The sequence below is a fragment of the Temnothorax americanus genome, unplaced genomic scaffold, assembly GCF_048541705.1.
Source record: "Temnothorax americanus isolate GAGA-0224 unplaced genomic scaffold, ASM4854170v1 Scaffold18, whole genome shotgun sequence".
NCBI lineage: Eukaryota > Metazoa > Arthropoda > Insecta > Hymenoptera > Formicidae > Temnothorax > Temnothorax americanus.
In genome coordinates, this window is record NW_027509318.1 from 4,033,052 (window position 1) to 4,056,816 (window position 23,765).

The 23,765-nt window shown below is 39.0% G+C and overlaps 2 protein-coding genes across 4 annotated transcripts in view; one reads left to right on the top strand and one right to left on the bottom strand.

Annotated features, from left to right (window-relative positions):
• LOC143896303 (uncharacterized) overlaps positions 1–23,765 on the top strand; it is a 317,491-nt gene that overhangs the window by 231,905 nt on the left and 61,821 nt on the right. The window contains exon 3 of one of the 3 annotated variants that reach the window (XR_013256607.1): positions 19,513–21,253. The exons of 1 other annotated variant lie outside the window; for it this stretch is intronic. Coding sequence is in view for 1 of the 2 variants with exons in the window: in XM_077404068.1 (XP_077260194.1) it covers positions 3,759–3,892 (134 nt within the window). In the remaining variant the exon portion in view is untranslated. Of the gene's footprint in view, positions 1–3,758; positions 5,821–19,512; positions 21,254–23,765 lie in introns of those variants that run through there. One more of the 3 variants, XM_077404068.1, reaches the window with a different exon arrangement.
• Positions 1–23,765, bottom strand: part of Olf413 (DBH like monooxygenase olf413) — a 196,297-nt gene that overhangs the window by 135,551 nt on the left and 36,981 nt on the right. The window lies entirely within an intron of this gene.

The following is a 23,765-nucleotide window of genomic DNA, read 5'->3' on the forward strand; positions in this document are numbered from 1 at the left end:
CTATACGCTCAAAGTAGTCCTCACGGTAATACGCTCGAGGCGTAATTTCCCATCGATTACATAAATTTCATTAACCGCTCGCTAAGCGCATAATTTTTTATTTGTGATACCTCTACCTAGCTACTTTTAGACGCCGTTACGAGACGCCTAACTGTAGTCACTCTATATGTAGTCAAGAGACTTTTCCATCTCAACTCCATTCGCTCTCAATTCTTGTTTGCAAAAAAGTTCTAAAGAAATATAAATCAATTATTCAAAATTAATAAGTAAAATTTAAAAATTTTTTATTGGAATTATAAATACTGATTATTATAATTCATGATATCATTATAAGTAAAAGTAATTATTTAACAAGATATTTAATCTATAAACTTCAGTAAAAAAATAACTATACATATAATGTGTATTTAATGGTTCAGTAATTTTCCTACTTTTATGAGACACCGCAATTAAGACAATCCTCAGTTTGACGATATCTGCAGTCAAGAAGGATTGCGCAATTCGTAGAGCACCACGTGGCACACGAATATTGACTTCGGGAAGCTCTATCTCGAGCTGCGGTCATTTATATCTGCTGACCGATTTGGCTCTGCTTGCCTTCCGATTTCGTACGTGTTATTACAATGTGATCGGGGAGATCGCATCGTACCAGATGTCATAGATCAGAGGAGGTTTATATAGACCAGACGTACCGCTGGATCACATCGCATCACTTCTCGCTCGTCTTTGGCAACTGGATTACGTCAACTGAGAACCCTTCGGACGTATACGTCCGAGGTTCCTTACCGCGGTGATGTCGAACCGCGTTATTCAATGGCAGCTGAGATCCCGGTAGAAGCGCGGAGTCGTAGAATAGCGGCGGAGGGGCCATTCGTGTCGGTGGAAGGCTCGCATTACATATAAGTATAAGCCAGCAGTCACCGGCACAATACCGTAGCTGTCCAGAAGACGCCGCTCCTCTGTAAACACATATCTCGGCTCGGATGCTCACACGTATACACAAGGTGTCTCCAAATCCGCGCCTATATTCTTCACATAGTTAAGATTCCTTAATTTTCAATCAACTCTTCCTCAAAGAAGATATTATTAAACGTGATCTTTTACAAATTTTCTACGCTTAGCTTGAATAACTTCATGAATAAACACTGTTTAAGTAATTCCTGCTTAAAATTTAAGCTAAGAAGTTTGTCAATTATCGATTTTATGAAGCTTATAAATTAAATTCTTCAATTTTTTTGTTCAACAAAAGATCGATTCGATCGATTAGATAAAAAAAATATGACTATTTTTGGCATGAATGCGAGTACGGAGCCACCCTATATTGTGAGCGGTGAGAGAAAAATAGAAAGCGAGGGAGACCCCGATGCGTCCACACAATGCAACGTTGATATTGAGCACACGCGACTTGTATGCGAAGCTGCGAAATGCGCACCGGAAAGCAGGACCGACAGCCAGCGAGCCGACAGCCTTTGATCCCTACAACCTCGATATACCTGAGAAGTATGACGACTGTCGATGGATGCATAATTTTTACTTTTGGGGAGGATCGATATCACCCCATATTAGGCAGTATTGTTGCATGCCGTTACGTGTACTCTTTTGGAGGGATTTTTTTTAGATTCCTTCTCTCCGAGTTAAATATAGATATACATAGATATCTTTTAAAAAGTAAATATAATCCAAAAAGAGTGATACGCAGCGTATGGCAGGGATCCTAAAATCTTATATGAGATACTTATACCTGAGATACATTTTAAAATTATTATTTCGGATATAACTCTCCGCGTATTCCGGAATACGTCATTTTAACGATTTTAGTAATGAAATATTCCAAGATTACTACCTACAATTTCTGTGATTATTGCTAAGGCACCTCGATATTCTAGAATTACTATCAAAATATTCAGCTATCCCACAAGTAACGTTATTACAGAGAACAGATGTTATTATCCTAAATATATATCACGGAAACTATCATCGCGGTATATAAATTCGAAGTGAAAACGCGGGACGGAAACGCGGCAGCGACGAGAACGACGATGGTTGAAATGGATACCTACGCGCGATATTTCACTCGTGCATATAATCCCGTATATCGTGAACGGGGGCTTAGCCCCGACACCGCGAACACCGTGGCTCTAATCCTCACTTTCCTTCGTCCCCCGAGACGCAAGACCCAAAAGCGGGAACACGCCGTGGAGAAAAAGATTTTGGTCGGACTTACACATACGTGTATACATGTGTTTGTGTGCTCCTCCAACTGATGGAAGAGTATCGGCAGGGCGAGAGAACGAAAGAGAAAAAGAGAAAGAGAGATGACCATACAGAGCCAGAGAAATCCCGGATAGGCCCCGCGGGGATTATACCGGTATAATAGGCGATCCCGTAGGTAACCTCGCGTCGATGGCTCCACTTTTTGTGCGTCAAGAATAGAAAGAGAGGATCGCTACGCCGGCCGGGGCGAGCAGGAAGCGCGGTGGAAACCGACAACCGCTCTCGATTTATCCGCTCGAAGAATCTCTCGTTCGTCGCGTCAGTTTTGCGGATACGCGCCGGGATTATCGCGCGGAACGTCATCGTGATCGCGCCGAATTTTGTATCTTGTGCCCGTAAAGGACACGTGGGATTCCCAAGATCGATGATATTGAATCCACCACCGCGCCTTCGGTTGGATTTTTGTCCAAGTATTAAGCTTGGGTATATATGAGAAGAGGCGAAGAAAGAGGTGTAACAGGGACAAAGATGTACACAATCTCCAATTCTTCTATAGCATTCGCTCAACTTTGGATAAGAAACGCGAATCTAAAAAATTATATTTTGAAAAAATCGTATACGTAATAAATCTAGTTTCCCTTAGTCAACGATGTGAAAAGAGAATGTATGAAACATCAAACAATCCAAATTATATTTATTATTAATTATAATATATTAATCGAATTATATTTTGTTTCATAAAATTATACTGATTTAATTTTATGAGTCAAAAATTCTAAACGTTAATGCGTTAAAAAAATTGTGAACATTTTTTAATTTAAAGTAATAACAATTTTAAAAGTAGGTTTTGTATGTGATGACACGAATATGAAATATCTAGATTATCGAACATTTAAAAATTTTGCAAAATTTTTTTTAATAGATACGAATCTGAATTACTTAGAGTTTCCACCCCACATCCTTATGTTTCTATCTTCTTAATTCCTTATGACTTTTTTTCAATCTTAAACAGGGAAAGAGGTCGTCTCGAGGATGATAAAGCGCTTCTATCAGTTAATTTACTTCCCACGCGTGATGAGCTCGATGTCAAGTGCCATCAGTGGCCTCGCACGATGTGCACTTTGCGCCCCGAACGGCACACCGTAGAACGCAATTTTAATTAACACACCGTGGCAAGTGCTCCGTCGAGAAGCATCTTGCGAACAGACACGTCGATCCATCGATCAAACAAACTCGCAAGATCTTGCAAGATAAGAATTTCCACGACTTCGTAGCAACACGAGAATCAGCATACGCGCGCGCGATTCACGAGATAATTCTATCATTGTAAAATAAATAACGAGTCGTTACAATAAGGCGTTCAAATTTGGAAATAAATAATAAAATAAATTAACAATAAGAGAAGATAGTAATACTTTTGCAGTTAACCGACATAAATTTCTCCGTATCAATAACATAAATGTCCGCGGAATTTTTCGATCTCAAATCAGCTGAATCCTGCACACAATTGGATCCCTTTCTTTCGATCTCTATATACGTTACAGGATACGGACAAGAGTACCACCGACCCCTGAGAAGAAAGGCTAGCGGAGTGGAGACGGGGACCGGGGAGAAAAACGGAGGGGAAAAAGGAGGGCAGAGGGGAGGAATGACAGTACCGAGAGAGGCGAGTCATTAAAACAATTAGAGGAGAAGAGCGCAGTTTTCTTCGTTCGCCGAGGAACGATGGCCTCCGCCTCGACCGTGACGATGCAACGGAGGCCGCTTTCTCGAAGCACACAGCGCACACAGGCGTACCGGTGCACACGCTTTAACACACAGCACCGAGGCTCTTACCTAACGTCTACCTACGTATTAACGGAGCGTTAACGTTGGGGCGTCGTCGCGACGACGTAAAGTATAACGCGGAATTCGCGTAATTGGAGCAGCCATTACGCGCGAGTAAGCGCGTTACGTGTCGGTCTAAGGCACTAATTTAGCCTTAATTAATTCTGCAATAGGGCAATACGTTTCGCGAAATGTCCGTCAAGTAATAATGACCTAGCTAGCTTTTCTGCAGAAATTTCACACACGGCCAATTTCCCTGACGAGGCTCAGATCGTGTATAAAATATTAGACAGTTTATCTTACTCGAACCACACTCTGAATTTTGTATATTTTAATTATGCCTTCATGAAAATTTATATGAAAATTATTTCAAATGTACCGAAACATGTTTTATAATTTACAGAAATAGATGCTTTTTTTTTAATAATTAATTTAAAATACATATTGATTTTTCGTTTGCGATTTTGTCTCTTAAAAGCATACTGCTCTTACAGATTTTGCGTTCTTGCAAATTGAAAATATTCGAACGTATACTTTTATCAGTGCAAATAGACGATGAGACTCGATTGAGATCCTCGGCAAAGCAAAGCGCCGTATAATACGGTGCATTTGAGTGTCAACGGCATTTCAGCGGACACTTTTGCGCGAACGTTTCGACGTTGATCAAAGGGACGCGTGAAATCGCGACCTAATACGCAGAGAGTCCGCAGCCTGTGGACAGAAAATGATATTAATGACGTACACGTAATGTAGAGCAAGACCAAGGTGCCACTTGCATAAAGTGGAATTCGTGTAATTGGAACTGCCACTGCACCACGGCGCGGCGTGCAGGTATTATAAGTGTCATATGAAATCCAATATTCAAATATTGTATTCAAAGGGAAATTAACGTCGAGCATTTTTACATCATGTTTCACTCCAATTAATCATTGTGTTCCGCGTCGTCGATGATCTCGGACTGACACATTCGGGTTTCCGTTTAACGCCACATTTAGAGCTGAAAGCATCTGATTTCCAGTTTTATTCACACAGATCGGTGAGGAATTCTAGCGCGAGGACAATCGCATTCGAATGCTGAACGTGTGTACCGACAATACGCAACATCCTTTCTGTAATTACGGCGTTTCTTATCGTGTCATGTCGCTTATGCAGAAAGGATCGCCTGATTGAATGTTCCCGCGTACAAAAACCTGTTCGATCATCACGTTTCCCGCCGATTGCGGATCTTGAATAGTCTTTTTTCCCGGTTTACCGATGTCCTATCGAGCAAAACGTGCCAGAATAATGAAAAATTATAATAATTAATATATTATTTTAGAAAATAGATAATAAATATTTTAAAGAATAGATTTTTTTACAAACTTCATGCATATGTACAGAATCGGTATTTTGCTTTTGAGCAAAGAACAGAAAACTTCATCACGCGCTTGTATTTAACCGACTTTAACGCTCGTTAACCGAGTTAGAGTCATATTAACGGACATTAATTATATCTTACAAGAAAGACGATTGGCGCGGTAATAATGTACTATCACACAGAAACGCAGTTGGGCGTGGCGAGTTCTTTACGACGCGATGCGATTCTGATGACCATGTATTATGCGTGCGAAAATATCCTGCGAGCATAAGAGTCATCTCTGCATGTCGTAAAACTCGAAAGACTATCCTTCCACCTATCAACGATTGCACATTCTATCTTTTCGATCACAGAGCCATAAAGCCCATTTGTTCATGACTAGGCGTGCGCGTAAAGAAAAATATTTTTCAAAGAAAAAAGATATTTATATATATATATCTTAATACTTATTTTTCTAAAAACATTCTTTTCGAATCTATTTTTTAATCTTATGTTTCTTTTAGAAAATTAGATATTACTTCTCATCGTTTTTTTATATACGGTTTTCATTTATTGTTCATTGTTTAAAATTGAATTTTATGTAAATTTATTGTTTAATGTAACTGAATTTTATATAGATTTATATTCTCGTAAATGTCCGTTCAGAAAACAGTACGTATCAGACAAATTTTCTCTCCCTTGTAGGAAGAGCTGCGAGGAGGGGATACGTAAGTGCATCCCGTTGCATCCCCTATAGTACGGTATATGCTAATCACGCGGTCGGCAAACGCGCGACGATTATATCCTGACGCTTCACGGTAGAGATTCAAACGCGTCTTCGGGATCTCTCAAAGGAAGCGACGTCGATTACCATTAATGATGACCGTGTGCACGTAAATGCTAGGGTATATATTCCCGAGGAATGCCGCGCGCGCCGCACCGCGCCACGCCGGTTTGAGTTCTAATGAGTGTCTTCTATCGTCGTCGTTTGCCGCAGCTCGCATAATGACGAAAATTTGCATTCACCGATAAATATAATTTGTACATTTAAAAGACAGATCTTAATTAGTTAAATATGTATTAGTTAAATATCTTAATTAGTCATATATACGATATGACAATACGTATATATTAATGCAGTTAGTGACAATAATCGGAATGCTGTCAAATCATATTTATTAATGCATATTTTAATTATAATAAGAAATTATATGTAAAGTAATTTAGGCATATATATTGTAATGCAATAAATTAATTGCTAATTATTAATAATAGAATTAGTTCTCATTTCATTCAGTATTTTATGAAAACCAGAAGCAATTGAAAATTGAAAGAATTGGAATGAAATAAATTTCAAAGATGTAAATGGCTAACCAAATCTTTTTTTTTTTTTTACACATTCCTATTATTTTCACTATATTTCTATTTAATTGCACCTTTTTTAAAATATATTTCCTTAAATGTATTATCACTGAAATTTGCAGAATAACTTCATTTTACATTCCACGTGCTAAACGTTCATATTTCGGCGAAAGTTCCATGGGGAATCCAATCTCGGTCCAATGGAGTGAGTTTTGGGAACATACTATTTAATTGCGCGAGATGCTGCGAGCGAAAAGCATAAGACCGAAGGGAGTTCCTGCGAGAGGGAGTCATCCCGGGCAAGAATGCACCGAGATTTACAACAGGGACGCAATTCCGGCTGGCGGGTTTACAGCGGGGAAACGAGCCGTATTATAAAGAGGAACGCGGCGGATGTCCTCGGCGCGTAACGCGTCTTGACGGCGGGAAATTAGATCTCCGCGGATGAAATTGGTTAACCCGAGCGTGCATCGTCGTTCCTTTCTCGAATGGCGCTCATATGTTTTACAAGATTGTGCCGGCGTATATTAATATTAATAAAACAGGAAAAAGCCTCGTCCGGGGACCGTAATGAAAATCGCTCGAATGGATCATAAAAAAAAAGCTGTTACACTTGTGTCCCGTTATACGTGATACTCGCGTGCAAATCTTTCATTTGTGAAATTTATGCGTATATGCAATATATGCATATTACGTGTGTGTATGTTAGTAATCTAACTAATTTAATTTATAAGTTAAAATAATACATTTTCGACATAGATATAATTGTGCATCATGCTAAGCAGTCTTATATATATATATATATATATACATATATATATATATATATATATATATATACTTATATATATATATATAAGATATATAATTATACATAACAAATATATATATATAGAGATTTTCACACATTATAATAGATATATTAAATATATATTTGATATATATTTACTATATATATAATACTTCTCTCACATAAAGTTTATAATATTAACAATCACGAATCAATTGAAACAATGTACGAACGTTGTATAAATAATTAAAGAATAAAAGAAAATGTAAAGAAGAAAATATGTTGTTAATTCGAATAAAGTAATAATTTTGTGGAATTTAGAATTTAGAATTATTAGAAAACTTTGATAGAATTATTTACGTTTATTTTGAGTTCATTATTCTACCGATTTAATGCTCTTTCCTATCTATTCTAGTAATTGTCAGTAAGTATCTTCGCGTAAAATAAATGGTCCCAGAGAGTCGCAAACTCTGTCTCTTCTCTCTCTCTCTCTCTCTCTCTCTCTCTCTCTCTCTCTCTCTCTCTCTCTCTCTCTCTCTCTCTTTAACGGAAGAAAGATTGAGCGACGACGTAAGGAGAGTCGTTAGTACACGCCAACCGGTGTAATTCCATGAATACTCGAAATATCCGTACGAAACACGCGAAAAATCCGTCGGAATTCCTGGCGAAAATTCAAATATTAATTACGCGAACCGCATACCACGAACAGTATTACCGGATTCGAATAATGGTGTATACGACAATAGCAGCAGCTCGCAATATAATTCTTTCGCGGTAGTTTTCGCCAATATCGATTAGACATTTCGCGAACTTACGGTCGCTCAGAGAGCACTTACGGAATTCCTCGATGGACCTCTGCCGTAACGTAAGAGCCAAGACAAAAGATCACTTACCTAGAACAGAAATAAAAGGATTATGTTAATAACAAATCACTTTTGATAAGAATGCATATAATACAAATGATAATCAAAATAGCTATAAATTTTACGCTAACATAATTACATTAATAACAGGAGCAATATTTCCCACGAAATTTAATAAATAATAAATAAATTTAATAAATTTAATAAATAAGTATCGTATATAGCTATATTATACATAACAAATATAATTTCTTTAATAATGTTTATTAATTTCAAGATATGAATTCGACAAATGGTAATGATATACATGCACGGGCGACAGCACTGATTATTATCCAATTAAAATTGTACGTTTAAGCAGAAACCTTAACTAATGAAAATCATCTCGCATATATAACATTCTCCGACATTTATTCCAAAGAGGATAAGAAAAGACGGAAAGATGTTAGTAGCGTCCCGCGAAATTATCCTTACTCAACGGGAGCCAGGTGGTTCCGCGAGAACCGAGAAACTGAGCATAATAGGGCAATATGGACCAAGACTTTCCATAATTGGCTGGGCCTATCGAGTACGGTGGTCGAACAAAAGCATGGCCACGACCGGTCGGCCTAAAAGAGAATTCTCAGCGTGCTGTCGGCGTCATAAGTGCGGCGGTCGCGCCGCGTGAGTCACGAAAACTTGTTCCCTGGAGCGGACAATGTCGGCCATATGTTTTATACCGTATATTGCGAAAGCAACATCTCGTACAGAAATCTTGCGGTAAAAGGTAGAGAAAGAAAATTCCTGCACGATGACAACTTCTGTTTCGAGTAAACAAGAGAGAACTGGACACGAAGAAGGTTTAAACGCATAGAATTATTCAAAACCGCAGCCTCAACATCGATTCATGAGAGGATAAAGATTCGTGGCACATTAAAAGCGCACCAACTGACGGATGGATGCTAAATTTTGTATATTTTCGTACACTACAGCAGAATTGAGAGAATTCATGGAAAATAAAAATTCTAACTTCATTTTCTGATTACAAATTACAATTAGAATAATTTATCTTTCACATGAAAATATTACCAATATAATATTGCTGACTGAATCATTTTTATTATCATCCAATTAGTATTAATAGATATAAAATTTTAGATAATCTCGCTGCCGTGCATACGTATATATAAGATTAGAACATGCAACTGAGATTAATTCTGCTCGCTACATCTCGCTCGAATTAAATCCAAGAAGTTTCGCGCTAGAGTTTGGAGTTCGCGCAGACGCGCTTTTCTAGGTTGATTGCGTTCCATAATCTCGCCGCTTTGAACTGGTAATGGCTCGTGTGATTTGATCGCCAGACCGGCAATCAGGATGCGGCTGCAGTGTTAATGTCATTGCACTTCGTCCGGTCAATCGTTCTCGCATATATGTGCCGGATGTTATAACCGAGACAACGACGGGCACATGGGAATCCCGACGCATGACGGTCATGCCGGATTTCGTCGTGTACCATGCAATTTCGACGTAACAAAAGGAGTCGGTTGCAAGTGCGAGCTTCGCGTGACGTCCTTAACGCAATCAACATATCGCCCCGTGGGAGCGCGGTTTCTTCAAGATGCCATGCCACCGCGACCCGCGTAAAGTATTATCTTTTTCTGACCCTTGTTTCATAAAACTACAAGACCCGGTAATATTAACCCAGTATTTCCAGTCTTTTGCATAATATTGTAAGCATTTTACAACCATTGTCTAAATGTTCCCTGAAATTTTTAGCAGACTCCTGTATAATGGTGAAGTGTAACCGAGTGTAACGGCCATTACGTATAGTAATTTTTTAAATGAGGAAACTCTTAAACGCCGCTGCCGACGAATTGCAAATGTACGTAGATTAATTCTCAACGGTGTTCTAATCTAGATTAAATGAAATAAAATTAGAGACCGCGCGGAGGAAGTTTGGAAGTCCGTGATAAAACTATAACGGCAGAAGGTAGAGAGATAGAGGGAAAATTCATCAAGTTCTTCTGCGGCGATAAGAAAGCCGCGAAGTTCACACTCGCTAATCGAGCCGCAACCACGCCTCCGGCGCTCACGCATTCAAGATATTCGCGGTATCGCGATAAGCTTAGATTCTTAAAGGCCGTCTTATGTGAATCGTCTCTTCGTGCCTCGCTTATACAGAAGTCACTGAATTGCATTAAAAACTCTCGAACGTCCGCCGGCGCGGAAAGTTTCCGTCGTGTAAGATGATATAGCACACTTCGGTCTAAAGTGGTGTCCACCGAGGGAATCGCCGTGCGGAGTAGCGCGCAAACATGGTGTTTGACATGCGGGCCCACTGTCTCAGAACTAGTTTCATCGGCCACAACAGATCGCCACGCACTTATCTCGCTTCCTGTTATCGATTTTATCTCTTCGCAACCAGCTCCTGCTCTTCTTGCAGTAGTACTATCAAGATGATATCCTTGATAGTATATACTATCCTTGATGTGCAAAATGTAATTCGCGCGCATTTCCTGATATGTATATGCATTCGAGAATTAAAGCCGATATAATTTGATCGGTACATGCTTCTCATTGCAATAAAAACACCGTGATAAAGTTATCGGAACATAATATCGAGTAACCAGACATTTCATATTAATTCTTAACGAAATTATCTCTCTTCTTGAGAGAAAAAAATTGAGATTTCTTTTTACCGAAAATGAGAAATTAATGACAGATGTGCTAATGTATTTTCATTATATTTTTATATCTTTTTTGCCTTGCTCTTATTCTTATTTCAGATAATATCGTTACGATTAAGATATAATGTAAATTCTTGACAATATAAAAAACTACATATATATAATCATACTAAAATCACACTAGGTCAACGAATATCGTACTCATTTTCTGTATTTCCGTCTTCAATTTTCCATCGTCGTGATTTCTTCAAGACCAAAGGTAGGTCATGATAGCGCCGCGGTCACGAAGGTGAGTTGAATAATACCGTTATTACTGCGCAACTGTCGTAAAACTCGGGACCAAGAGTTGCATCCGTCTCCGGCGACAGTACTTCCCGAGAACACGCGGGTACTGCAAGAGAGATGAGATACGTCGCGACGTATATCTCGTCGAGGCAGCTCGCGAGATCCGCAAGCCCGCACCTAATTTGCTAAGCATAGCTCATGCGAGAATGAATAGCGGTAACTCTGCCGAACCTGACACCGTTTGCAACCATGAGATCCACAAAGCCGTGTTTCGATACAAAAGGCATTAAGTATTAATTACATAGACATTAATTACAAATTTTTGAGAACAACAAATTTTAATAATCTCTATAACTCGAGTAAAATATCTATCATCATCGTCGAACTGATGAAATAAAAGAAAAAAGAAAAACTTTAGAAAAAGCTCTAAAATAAACGGATTCTTGTTAGCGGAAATTCAGAAAATAAACGAGATAAGAGATACTTTTATTTTTTTGTGTGTACGTTTTATCGTTTCGTCAATCTAAAAATTATACGAAACAGAAAAGTTCGGATAATACAGATAAAAAGTTTCAAGCTAAGATCAGACGATACGAAACAATGTTCAGTAAAATGTTCGAGTAGTAATACACACACACATACACACACACAGTCTACATTTCTATCGTTTGCGTTTTCTACCTGTTCTCCGCGCACAGCTTCGGAAGTGCCGAATCACGAGTGGCAATAAAAAGCAAGAGTCGAGGAATGTAGGTCGATGGTATCGGTCTGCGAGGATGGATCTTTGGTCTTTAAACGCCGATTAAGCGGAGCTGCGAAGATTCGATTATCCGGATACGTTGGGGCGAGCATATAGCGGGCGTGAAATTAGAAGCACGCGATCGTAACGGCCGATTAGGCTTTAAGCTGACTGTCGGTACCGCGATAATAAGCTTCCGGTTTGTGGCGTACCAGCCTGCCACTTATTCGACACCATTGCATCGACAATATGACAAACTTCGCGGGAACATCGCTGCGTGGCATTTGATAAGAACAATATAACTAGGTACAGCAAAAAATTGTGCATATATTACGAGACAATAATTAAGAACTATATTATAAACTTATCGAAGTGAATGCAATAATAATATTGTATAATAATATTGATATATCTTATAATAATTAAAAATTACAAAAGTATTTTTAAGAAATATTCAAATAATAAACAATAAATGTATTTCTAAGAAGAAAAACATTTTTAGTTGAATATTGTAGATTTCTGTAATGAGAAGAAAAGTGAAAAGAAAAATATATCTATTAAAAATTTTTTTTTTCCATTCGAATGCTACTGTTAGCTGTATATGAATTTAATTTAATATGAACACACACACACACACACACACACACATAAGAGTTAACATTCTTGATTATGCACGATGCAAAGCAATCACTACCATCGGGAATAGATCGCGAGAAATGGTGCACGAAACAATTATTGGAACATGTATTAATTTTACAAGCGCACGGGGAAAAGCATCATCTGCACTATCGCGCAACGGCAACAATTAATTATTTTCGGTAGAATTCTGGTTAATAACATTATTATTAGTCGATCACCGTTTGGGGATGTTTTTAATAAATTCTGTATAAACTGCGACCAACATATGTTCTGATCTTGTTTCATTATTCCTTAAATTTTGAACAATATGTAGCTCAAGTTGATTACCGTGTTTATAAAAGCTGAATTTATACGCGCGCTATTGTGACTCCGTTGTTTCGACTTTAATCTGCTTAACGCAGGCGCGAATCGTAATGTCCATTTGAAAATTAGAAAACTGGAAATCCGCTGAAAATGTAATAGTAACGTAATAACGTAACAGCTCGCGTATATATACGGCGTGTGCATGAGCGGAATTAGAACAGGAACATTATTACAGGAAGCAGAACATTCGGCAACACTCGCGCAACATTGTGACTTATGCATCCTTCCACGAGCCACCGCGCGATACCTACAGGCGCGATGCGCACGATGTGCACGAAAATATGTGATGCGATGGGTGCCAGCGGCTAGCGAGAAAATAGGTGGTAGGGCCCGACGGCGAGAGACGGGGGGCAGACGAGGCGAGGGAAACGGCCGACGGGATGACCGCCTCGAGAATGTATATATACAGCGTAACGGTACCCGCGCGCCGCGCGGAGACCGTGGATGACCCCGCCTGTGTAAATGCGCGACCTCGACGGAGACTTCGCCTTCCTTGCCTGTGCATCTTCGCGGGCACAATTATAACCGTAAAGGCCACGTTACATCGCCAAATGCGATTGGCAATCAGGAGAACGCGGCAGATCTCAAAAAACGATTTGTAATATAATTTGTATAACTGCAAAAAAAATATAAGGCATGCCACATATAATCATACTACATTACATCCAGTTTTCATTTTAATTTTTGCAAAAATGTCAATGCGTTTGAAAATTATTGATATAAAATTGTGTAAATATATGTGTAAAATTTCTATAATTAACTTGGAATTTATCTTTGCGTATTTTATTATTATTAATTTCACAGAAAATTCAGTATAAAAATAAAATTCTGATATTATATGTTATACGTGATCACTCAAATAAATCACATAGAAGTCGTTTGTTCGACTAATGCCTATTACATAATATTTAATATATTCCATAATATATTCGATAATAATTGTATATCTACTTTATTCTGGAGCGTCGCCGTCGGCGAGCTGGAATTTATCTGCCTAATATGGCCGTTGCGAATATGGGCCTTTAATCGCGGTTATACCGTATGTACGCGGACGCGCAACTTGTCAATCGCATCCCAGACATATGGCATGGGAAGGCTCCTCGATATCTCGCCTAACGGTTGGCGCTTGATTAATGTTTATTCGGACGACGTGTATGCGACGAGATTGGAATTCGATGAGCTCGCGATCCCGCGAATTCATCGACGTGAGGGCCGGTTATTAAATGTCGACGCACGCTGCATCGAGCACCGAACGGCTCATAAATGTTACGGATATGTAAACGGCGGTATAACAAATGTAATTGGCGTATAAACGGCGGTATGATAAATGCGTCCGACATAAACGCGTCTGCTGTATCATGAGGGGAGAATCGTAAAAAAGAGAAAAATGTCTTGAAATTTTTCAGGTATACTTGACAAAAACACAAAATCATCATTTATTGTATGATATTTTTTAAACTTATATTTCGTAGAATACGTAGAACGGATATTTTTTCTGTCATATAAAAAAAATGTTGCAAAATTTGTTCCTCGCGGCGTACATTACTATAATGATATCAGTACGGGACATAATACAACTTTCTGCGCATATATTTCTTTCTTTCTTGTTAACTATAATTCATGTTTGATGCACACTTGTTGCACCTTCTCGATGGTGGTTTATGAGATCAATAACGTATAATATTTTAAACGGTAATAAAAAGCAGTATAAAAGCAGTATTCACGGATAAATTATTTAACTAATTACTTTTTAATAATACTGATTTTACACACACATATACATATATACATACATATTCCTTTCTTTACAAATCAGATATGCAAACATAAAATATTCGGTCAATGGTAGATAATTAATATTGTAATAATGAATAAAAACATGTTGCCGTGCTGCAGTATTGTCTTAGCTGCTTTTCCATATTGATTATTAACAGTCATTGTTATTAATATCTGCATTATTGTTCAATGAATATTGCAATGCCCACGAATAATAAAAAAGAGAGATTGCAAACCGTCGTATTTTAATAAATAACTTTGTTGGTATAATTATTGATAATAAACAATTTATATTCAGCATATTTAATCAATTATCATGTAATGTTAAAAAATATCTATCTATGTGGCAATCCTATTCGATATTTCCATCACATATTACACGGCATAATTTTGATCTTGATTATAATTATTAGCAAAGATTATTTGAACCACTTTACTAGGACATAATTATGCGCTACAATTCCTCGTAATATGCGTACATATTTATGATTTAATGTAATATCGATAAAAAATAACGAGTTCGTTTTCTTCCTGAAATAATTCAACTAATTGGAACCGCTTAGCAGGCTACAAATTCTCAATAACACAATGGATAATCGGTACATAAAGTTTATTACATTAAAAACTAGTATTCAGTTAATAAAACGAGATAAATCAGATAATCGCCAATAAATGACGATTATTAATTTGATCGCTAGAAAATCATCGTGCTCCATTTACCGGAGGGTCTCCAGATACTCCAGTTGACCTCCCTCGATCCTACGACTGTGCGGGACTATACGAGTCGACTTTAGCGAGCGTCCTCAGCTCGCTTGGAAAAGCTACCGGGGTATTCTGGTATCCGCAAGCGTGTAACCTCGCCGAGGACGGGAATCATTGCAGGACCAGAATTCCTGACCTGCGGGGTCGGCGCACGTGACCCGCGTATATAGGTACTGTATGCGGCGGAACACGCAACACGATGCACACGCGTATACATATGCAATATATGTATAAACGGATACACGTGCACATCACGATCGCGCGAGACACCAATTTACGGCGCAGTTCTCGCGCTTACGATTTGGCCGATGTTCAATCTTTACGAGCGACCGGGTGCCGGGACGATATCCGATTCAGAGGTTATATTCTTCTATACGAACGCGATATTTTTATCGGCGTCGATTTTATCTGCGACTCTAAACACGAGGCCGGGCCGTCAAAACGTTATTTGCATCCGACAACGCCGCGATCAATTCTTACAGGTTATTTAATCGCTATTTTCTTCTTGCGAGATTATAAATGAAACGGACCGGTTAACCGGGTCAGCTTCAATCACAGCTTCTCTATAACGAGTTTAAAATCAATTTCGAGATTTAGATAAAAACGTGGCGATTGTGTTCTCTTTTTAAACTTGCATTAAAATAATCGAGAAACGAGAATTTTTTGTCTGCTTAATTTTGTTTGTTGTATAGGATTTCCAAATATAAATGATAATTAAATCCGCAAGTTAAAAATTCCGTGGAGAAGCCACCTCGAGATCCGTCGAAGATAGAAGACGGATAGAAGATGCAGTTAATCAGGGATTATGCAGTCCCAGCGCTTTTTGCTCGTCTCGAGTTGCGGGATTTATGCGATAATAGCCAGTAGACCGTCGTATTTCATCGGCAATGGAATAAGACGCCACGCGAACGCAGCATCTCGCGCCGCATCGTTTTCCTGCATCGTACATTCGCAAACGCTACGGCCGACCGCCCGGTAATTCGACGTGTTTGCGTAATTACATGTACGCGATATGTACTTCACACGCTCGTAAAGACCACCAGAAGAAAAGCGGAGAAAAAGCAGGGCGGGCAGAGGGAGCAGAGAGTGATGGCGAGGGGACGAGTCATAAAAGCGCTCTATAAGGACACGCAAACGGAAGCGACAGCAGGGTCGAAGAGAACGGGGTGAAGGAACATACGGTGAAACGAGGTGAAAGCGCAAAGGAGCAGCTCCGTCAAGGTGAATTACTAGTACGTACACGGCAACTCCGAAAGACATCACCTGGGTCAGGATTGGACCCCGATATTTCATCGCCCTGTTTTAAAAAGTACAACGAAGATATTTTACGGTCAATTAAAAAGATTATATATGCGATGTCGTTATCTTTGAATTGAAATTGTCATAAATTGTTTGACAACCTTCACGCTGTACAAATGATCTAAACGTACTGTCGCTACGTTGAAGCAAAACAATGTCAAAGAGCAATTAAGATAACGTTTTTGTATAATTCCTTATCTTATTTCTAACCGCTATATTTCTACCATAGAAGGTTATGATATTGCGCTCGAGAGTGTATAAAAATGAACCTTTCGAAGAACGTTTCCTCGTTACGCTGCTAAGGAAAGTGGGTCGTGTGAAAAAAGCCTTAGCAACTCCGCAACTTGATGCGTTCCTGAAGGCTAAGGAAAGAGCGAACTTGACGAGCGACGCCCATAAATGGCAGGCTGTCATTAAGTCGCGGGGGAACACGAGGCACACGGTATGTTCGGCGTCGCTGCGAGAAATGTCTGTCTTGTTCGCGCCTGGATCTAGCTGCCTTTGGCACCTCGTTCAGGTGCAGGTTCAGTCGATAATCGACGATTCCTCGTCAAAAGTTCGATGCAAAGTTTTACACGGTTTAATCCCGTCTAGGTATGCGCGGCGCAGATGGGTAGATATGTCAACGTAAAAGTTTAAGATGAAGTTTTGAGGTTGTTTTCGCCATATTTAACGCTAAATATATTAATGTTTTTATCCTAATTGTATATTTAGATATAGGAAATACGAAAGTTGTTGAGGAATATTTAAATTAAAATCATTATTCGCGGAAATATTTAGGTAGTTCGTCCGTTGGAGAGAATACGCTCCTGCGATATGACGTTAAACTTTACGCGAAGCAGCCTCTCTATAGACGAGCCAACTTTAATTTCCCTCTCATAGCTTAGTGCTGTTATCGCACGTCTGGTTGTATTTATGATTCCTGATGCCTATATCGTTCTTCTCTTAAGACGCTTATCCAGATGAACGATCGCAATGCATTTCATAGCAGTCGAACGTTTGCTTGTGCGCATCAGGGAAGCTTTCACCTTATTGAGAGAGCTCAGAAATATTCTACGTGAATTTGAATAAGCTCAATCATGTGTAGAAATAAAGAAATTAATAATTCATCCCAAGTATCACATTGCTGTCGAGATGCGTCTATTAAATAATTCACTAACAATGAGTATTATTATATAATTCAAGAATACAAAGAAAATAAGAAGCAATACTTAAAATACACTAAAAGTAATTAATGAAATTAGCAAAGATTTAAAAGAGAAGAGAGTTATTTCGATTCCTTCTTTGTCTAGAAAAGTTTACCGTCATGAAAAGATACCGCACGGTCTCTCACTTATATTCATTCAAATGCAAGACTATAAATAGTTATTTAAATTCGTAATATATATTCGTAATATATTTCGACAAAATGAGGCGCTTTCTATTGGACCCTTTACGGCCTTTACTATCGAAATATAATAAATTTCATGCATTGGTTTCAGCAGTTAACCCTTCCTGCAGTATCAAAAGAAGCGTCATTTCCGTATCATAAAAAAATTAAGTTCTATGGTTTTCTCACAGTTGTGGGCTTTACCAAAACCGAACATGGAAAAGCGGTACTTTAAAGAGGCTAACAATACAACTGAGAACAATATCGAATGGCAGAGGACAATGTTACAATTTTTGTAACGGTAAAAAAAGGAACGTCACACGGTCGCCGGCGAAAATCGATAGACCTTCGATGCGCTGAGAGCACCATCGGATAGCCGATGGTGAGTGCCCATTGTCGGTGAAACGGACCGACGTTTCTATATAAAAGCTCGCGTGCGGATGAAGAATCCGGCAAAAACACATTTCGACGGATTAATCCTGGGCTATCGGCCGCTGATGGATGTAGCGGTGACGAGAAACCATCTCCGTATTCAGGGTAGAACGAGAAAAGTCCTGTTCAGGAATGACGCGCTGTTAATTAGAGTATCGAGAGGCTTAATTAACCGATGAATCCGACAATCACCTCGCTCGCGCAAGCTAATGCACCGTGTATACATCTTGTATTTGCGTATAATAGCAGAGCAGTGATAACATAGATGGATGAATACATTTCATATTCTCTTCTTCTTTCTGAAAATAAGCGAAGAAAACAATCATGATATAGACGCAAAAAGAAAAAAAATGGCAATACGTAATAATAGCGAAAAGAAAAGAACATCTTTTCAGTCTTTGATGCAGTCATAAAATGCGGAAAACGGACAAGCACGGTTTTTATTTTAACCGACGTTTTCAAAATAATAATTTAATATAATTCTTTCTATAGCAATAAATCTGTTAATCAAACAATTATGATTACAATTACATTACAGTTGGATTATACTAGACAATCTGCATAATCTGTCATCATGATTGTAACAATAATTCGTATAATAATTAGAAAATTATTAACGTAGCTGTAACGATCGCATTCACCCACATGTATATATGTGTAATATGAATTTTCGATGGTTTTATATAACACAATCAGAATATCTTTGATAATGTACAATTTTATATTCATTTTATAATAATTACATTAACTACATTAATATGTAATACAATTTGTAATTATTATGTTACAGCGACGCGACGTGTACGAACGCACGGGGAAGAAGAAGGGAAAACACCGACTGTGCGTGCTTCTGTTTTCAAATTACGAAACGTTGCTTGTTCTCATCCAAACGTGCGTGCGAAAGGGTTAATCAGCATAAATCCGCGCGCGATAAATTCCCTGTGAGTTTCACACGAGAGAAATGGAAACCGAGGGGAGGGAAGAGGAAGCGGGAATCGATCACCGGCCTACGCACGAAGGCCCGTGCCGGGAGATCATTTGTCCGGGGGTTGTCGTCGCAACTCGCGAAATCAGGACAAGCCGATCTAACGAATATTCGGCGAGTATAACGAATCTCGCGTGACGCGACCCGGTTCTCTCGCGGTGTAACGCTCTTAATTAAACGACCAATTAAGGCCGGCCGGGTAATTGATCGGCCGCTCATCGAACGAGCGAAAACAGGACGCGAGAACGTCGCCTATATATCACCTGTATATCGAGGAATGGCGGCTACAGCGGGAGGGTGTCCTGGCGAAGCGAGGGAGGGGAGGTTGTGTGATATTTTTTCCCTCTTGCTCTCTTTTTTTCGGAACGCTTGATCGATGGACGTTCGCCGACCTGGCCTGGGCTCAAACGGGCCCTTCCCCGACCGCTTTGAATTATGGTTGAGCCGTATATCCTCGCGCTGAAAACCGCCTTATCGATATCATCGGTTCGCGCGCGGACGCAAATTGACCGCCATCTCGATGTCAGCCTCGGGGATTATCTTGCTTTCCGGATCGCGGCGGCGAAAAGAGCGATATAGGATAACGACGATCGTAGAATGACGAGCAGGACACGATCGCGATCTCGTCGTATGGAATCGTATGGATATAAATCGATATGGAATATATTACAAGGCGCGTCGACATTCGCGGGTTAAGGATTAACGGTTACCTCATCAGTTACGCGTAATGTATTCATAAAACGTGCCAAACGACAAACAACAACCGTTCCGTATTGAACGGTGGAAAAGAATTAAATTTACCTCGAAATATTCGATGTGAAAATAGCTAAAATACCTAGGTTCAGTGATAGGGAATAATTGAGTCGAAGATTCTCGTCCTGAGACGAAGATTCTCATTTGCGGTAGTATGCAAAATATACTGTTTCAGCGCATCTTCACTCAAGATTCACGAGAGTGTTAAGCTAGCGCGATAGTTCCATGAATTATCAACGGCGCATTGATGTCCCGCGTTTAAATCAATCCGCGGCAACCGCGGCGCGCATAATACGTGCGAAAGTGCGGATTATAATGCCGATCGTCAAAAAAATGGTTTTTCGACACGGCTCGATAAACTCGTAATCAAGTGTATCACGAAAACGCGTAAATCGACACTCTCGCTCAATAGAATGTCTTTTTATCCATGCAGTTAACAGTATTAAACTTGCGCGCAATGCAAAAAGCCGACGCATTTAACGACGTTGTTTTTGTCTTACCCCTATTAGGATGAACTTTTGCGCTGCGCAAAGTATACCAGCCATATAATCGTGATAATAGCTTTATAACACGATTATCTCAAAATACTCCAATTTTCTTTCTATTTACAGGTATACAGGAAATTATAATTTGGGATATGTACTCTAAACATTCAATATTCTTTGACATAAAGAGCTGTTCTTAAAAAAAAAACTTGTATCACTTTTTCGTTTTAAATAAAAATTACATTTTTTCGTTTAAAATCTGTTTTCTATGTGCACCAAAATACTACGACCTATAATGTGTATATATGTGTGCAATAAAAATAACAATATGCTGGTGTTCTACGGTGAAAAGTCATAGTTTTGATTTTCTTGAAATCTAGGGCAAACATACATATACATAACAAGTACTTCGTTTGCACCTTCTGTTTCTTCGACGGTCTATTAAATCAATTAGCTACAAACTATGTAGCGAGTTTTTGCGTTAAACCGCATCGCGTGCTTCTCGGCTACTGTGTTATACCTCTGCATCTCCTCGAGGTAAATTCGCGGCGGTTCGAGCATACGAGATCCTCCTTGACGTGACGCGCGATTATATATTTTGCCAAAAACCGTTAAGCACGAAAGATCGATGCCGCAGCATCTGCAACAAGATACGCAGCCCGGGAACTTCATGCCTGGCTTGTCGAACTTCGTTATGGCGGCAGCAAGCGTACCTAATTACGTGATACACCGTGTTCGTTTGCTCGTTTGTTCTCCGGTTCGTTGGTCACGGCGTTCCTTTCGAAGGTCACGAAGCTCGTTCTCCTTCTCTCTCTCTCTCTCTCTCTCTCATCTCTCTCTCTCTCTCTTTTTCTCTCTTTATCCCTCGCTACGGGTACACGATACACTCCATGTCACCATCCTCGCACACTGGATCCCACACGACGGTGGAATCTCCGGATGCTTTCGTATAAACTGCGAGCACATGCGCGTGCTATTGCTGTCGAGATTAAATTGCGCGACGTAAGCTTTTCGTTTTCAAAGAGCACGCTCGTGCGTTTGATGTGGCCAGCAGCGCGTGTACGCCCCTATGACCCTATGACTGCCGCGAACCAAAAGGAAAGAACGGTTGAAAAAAGTATGAAAGAAGCCGATGCAGGTCGAGGCGGATACGAGCGGCCTAAATAAATCGCGTGCGCGTGCGACGGCGAGAAGAACACACGCGTGGAACGCAATTCCTGACATTCGCCGTGTGACTCGATATAAAAAGAGGAATTTTATTTCCAACGCAATGGCCTATTAAGTTCCGCGGATAGCTACAGTTTGATATAAGTCATCGAAAACCTGATGTGTGCTCTCTCTCTTCGGGACATTCTTTTATGACTGCTTGTAGGTCATAACTTTAATATGCCTCCTATTTATGCAAAACAATAATATAAAGCAGTAATAATGAAATGTAATATTTACCTATTTCTCAATTTTTAAAATTGTTAAATATATAATATATATTCTCTTTTTACAAAACTATATATAGATATATATATATATATATATATATATATATATATATATATATCCTTATAATATTGAGTATAATTAGATAATCGTATATTTTTTTGAAGTAGCATAGAAGCATAATTTTTATTATGTAGTAATAAAGTAGAGAAAAGATATAATGTAACGCGAGATAGATGTACCAATTGCGAGCGGCTGTAAATTTGATCGCGCTTCCACCCATGAATCAATAGACCCCGCGAAGCAGTCGCGTGGATGACGAAGGCATTGTCCTGAGTCGCTGCAGGCGGTCGAATTCCGCGGAAATGACATAATTGTCGTTATTAGAGTTCGCCTATAATCGCAGGAACAAAACCACGAAATAATGGGGCCCCTGGCAAATTACTTATACGAGTTCAATAAGGAGACTGAGTCATGCACGGGATCATCCTTGAGGAAAAGAACCCGAAGAAGCGTTCGCAACGAGATACAAAGATTATATCGTAACTTCGAAATGCTGATAACAATATACTTCATAAAGTATTTAACATTTTATTGCAATTAAATTTAAATGATATAAAAGAATATCGTTTCTTATAAATTAATGCGATAAAATTAGACTTGAACCGCGTAGACTGACATATAAATATAAATTATATACAGGTAGCAGAGATATATTAAAGAATGTTTGCCAACAACTTCAATCATAGTCGCAAATATTCGAAATCATTCGAGGATGTAAGGCGATTAGAATTTCCATTCGAGGTATTACGGTTTGGCACAACATATAATTCTGGTGGTATACGAATCGGAAACGGAGACGATGCTCCAATAATTCGGAAAATGGAAATAGTTCGGCTGCAAAATTGACGATGTCGCGCATAAGATCCCATATTGAAAACAGCTATTTTCATTTCGCGATTTTGAAAAATGCATGAGTTTAATATTGATAAACGATAAACACGCCTCGGCTTATCTAGTTACGCGCATAAGTATCCATGAATTTCGAGCTTATCCTCGTAAAAGCGAACAAAAAAGATGCAAAGACACGCGCTCACATTATCCGATATCATCAACTATTGAATACTCTTAGTCTTACTTCCTATCATCGTATAACGAAATGTTAACCCTTGTTAATTCGTTAACTTTTCTTAACTTAAAAATTGATTTCTATTGAAAAATCTAGAGATATCTATTGAGGGAAAATATATTTTTCGAGTTTATTTGTATTTTTTTTTAAATATTGCGCTTTAAGACTTCTTTTCGACACGCGTTCCGAACAATTCAATCTTATTTATCACCAATAATAAAAGACCGTCAAATTTGAGATCGATCGTCCGATGCTGC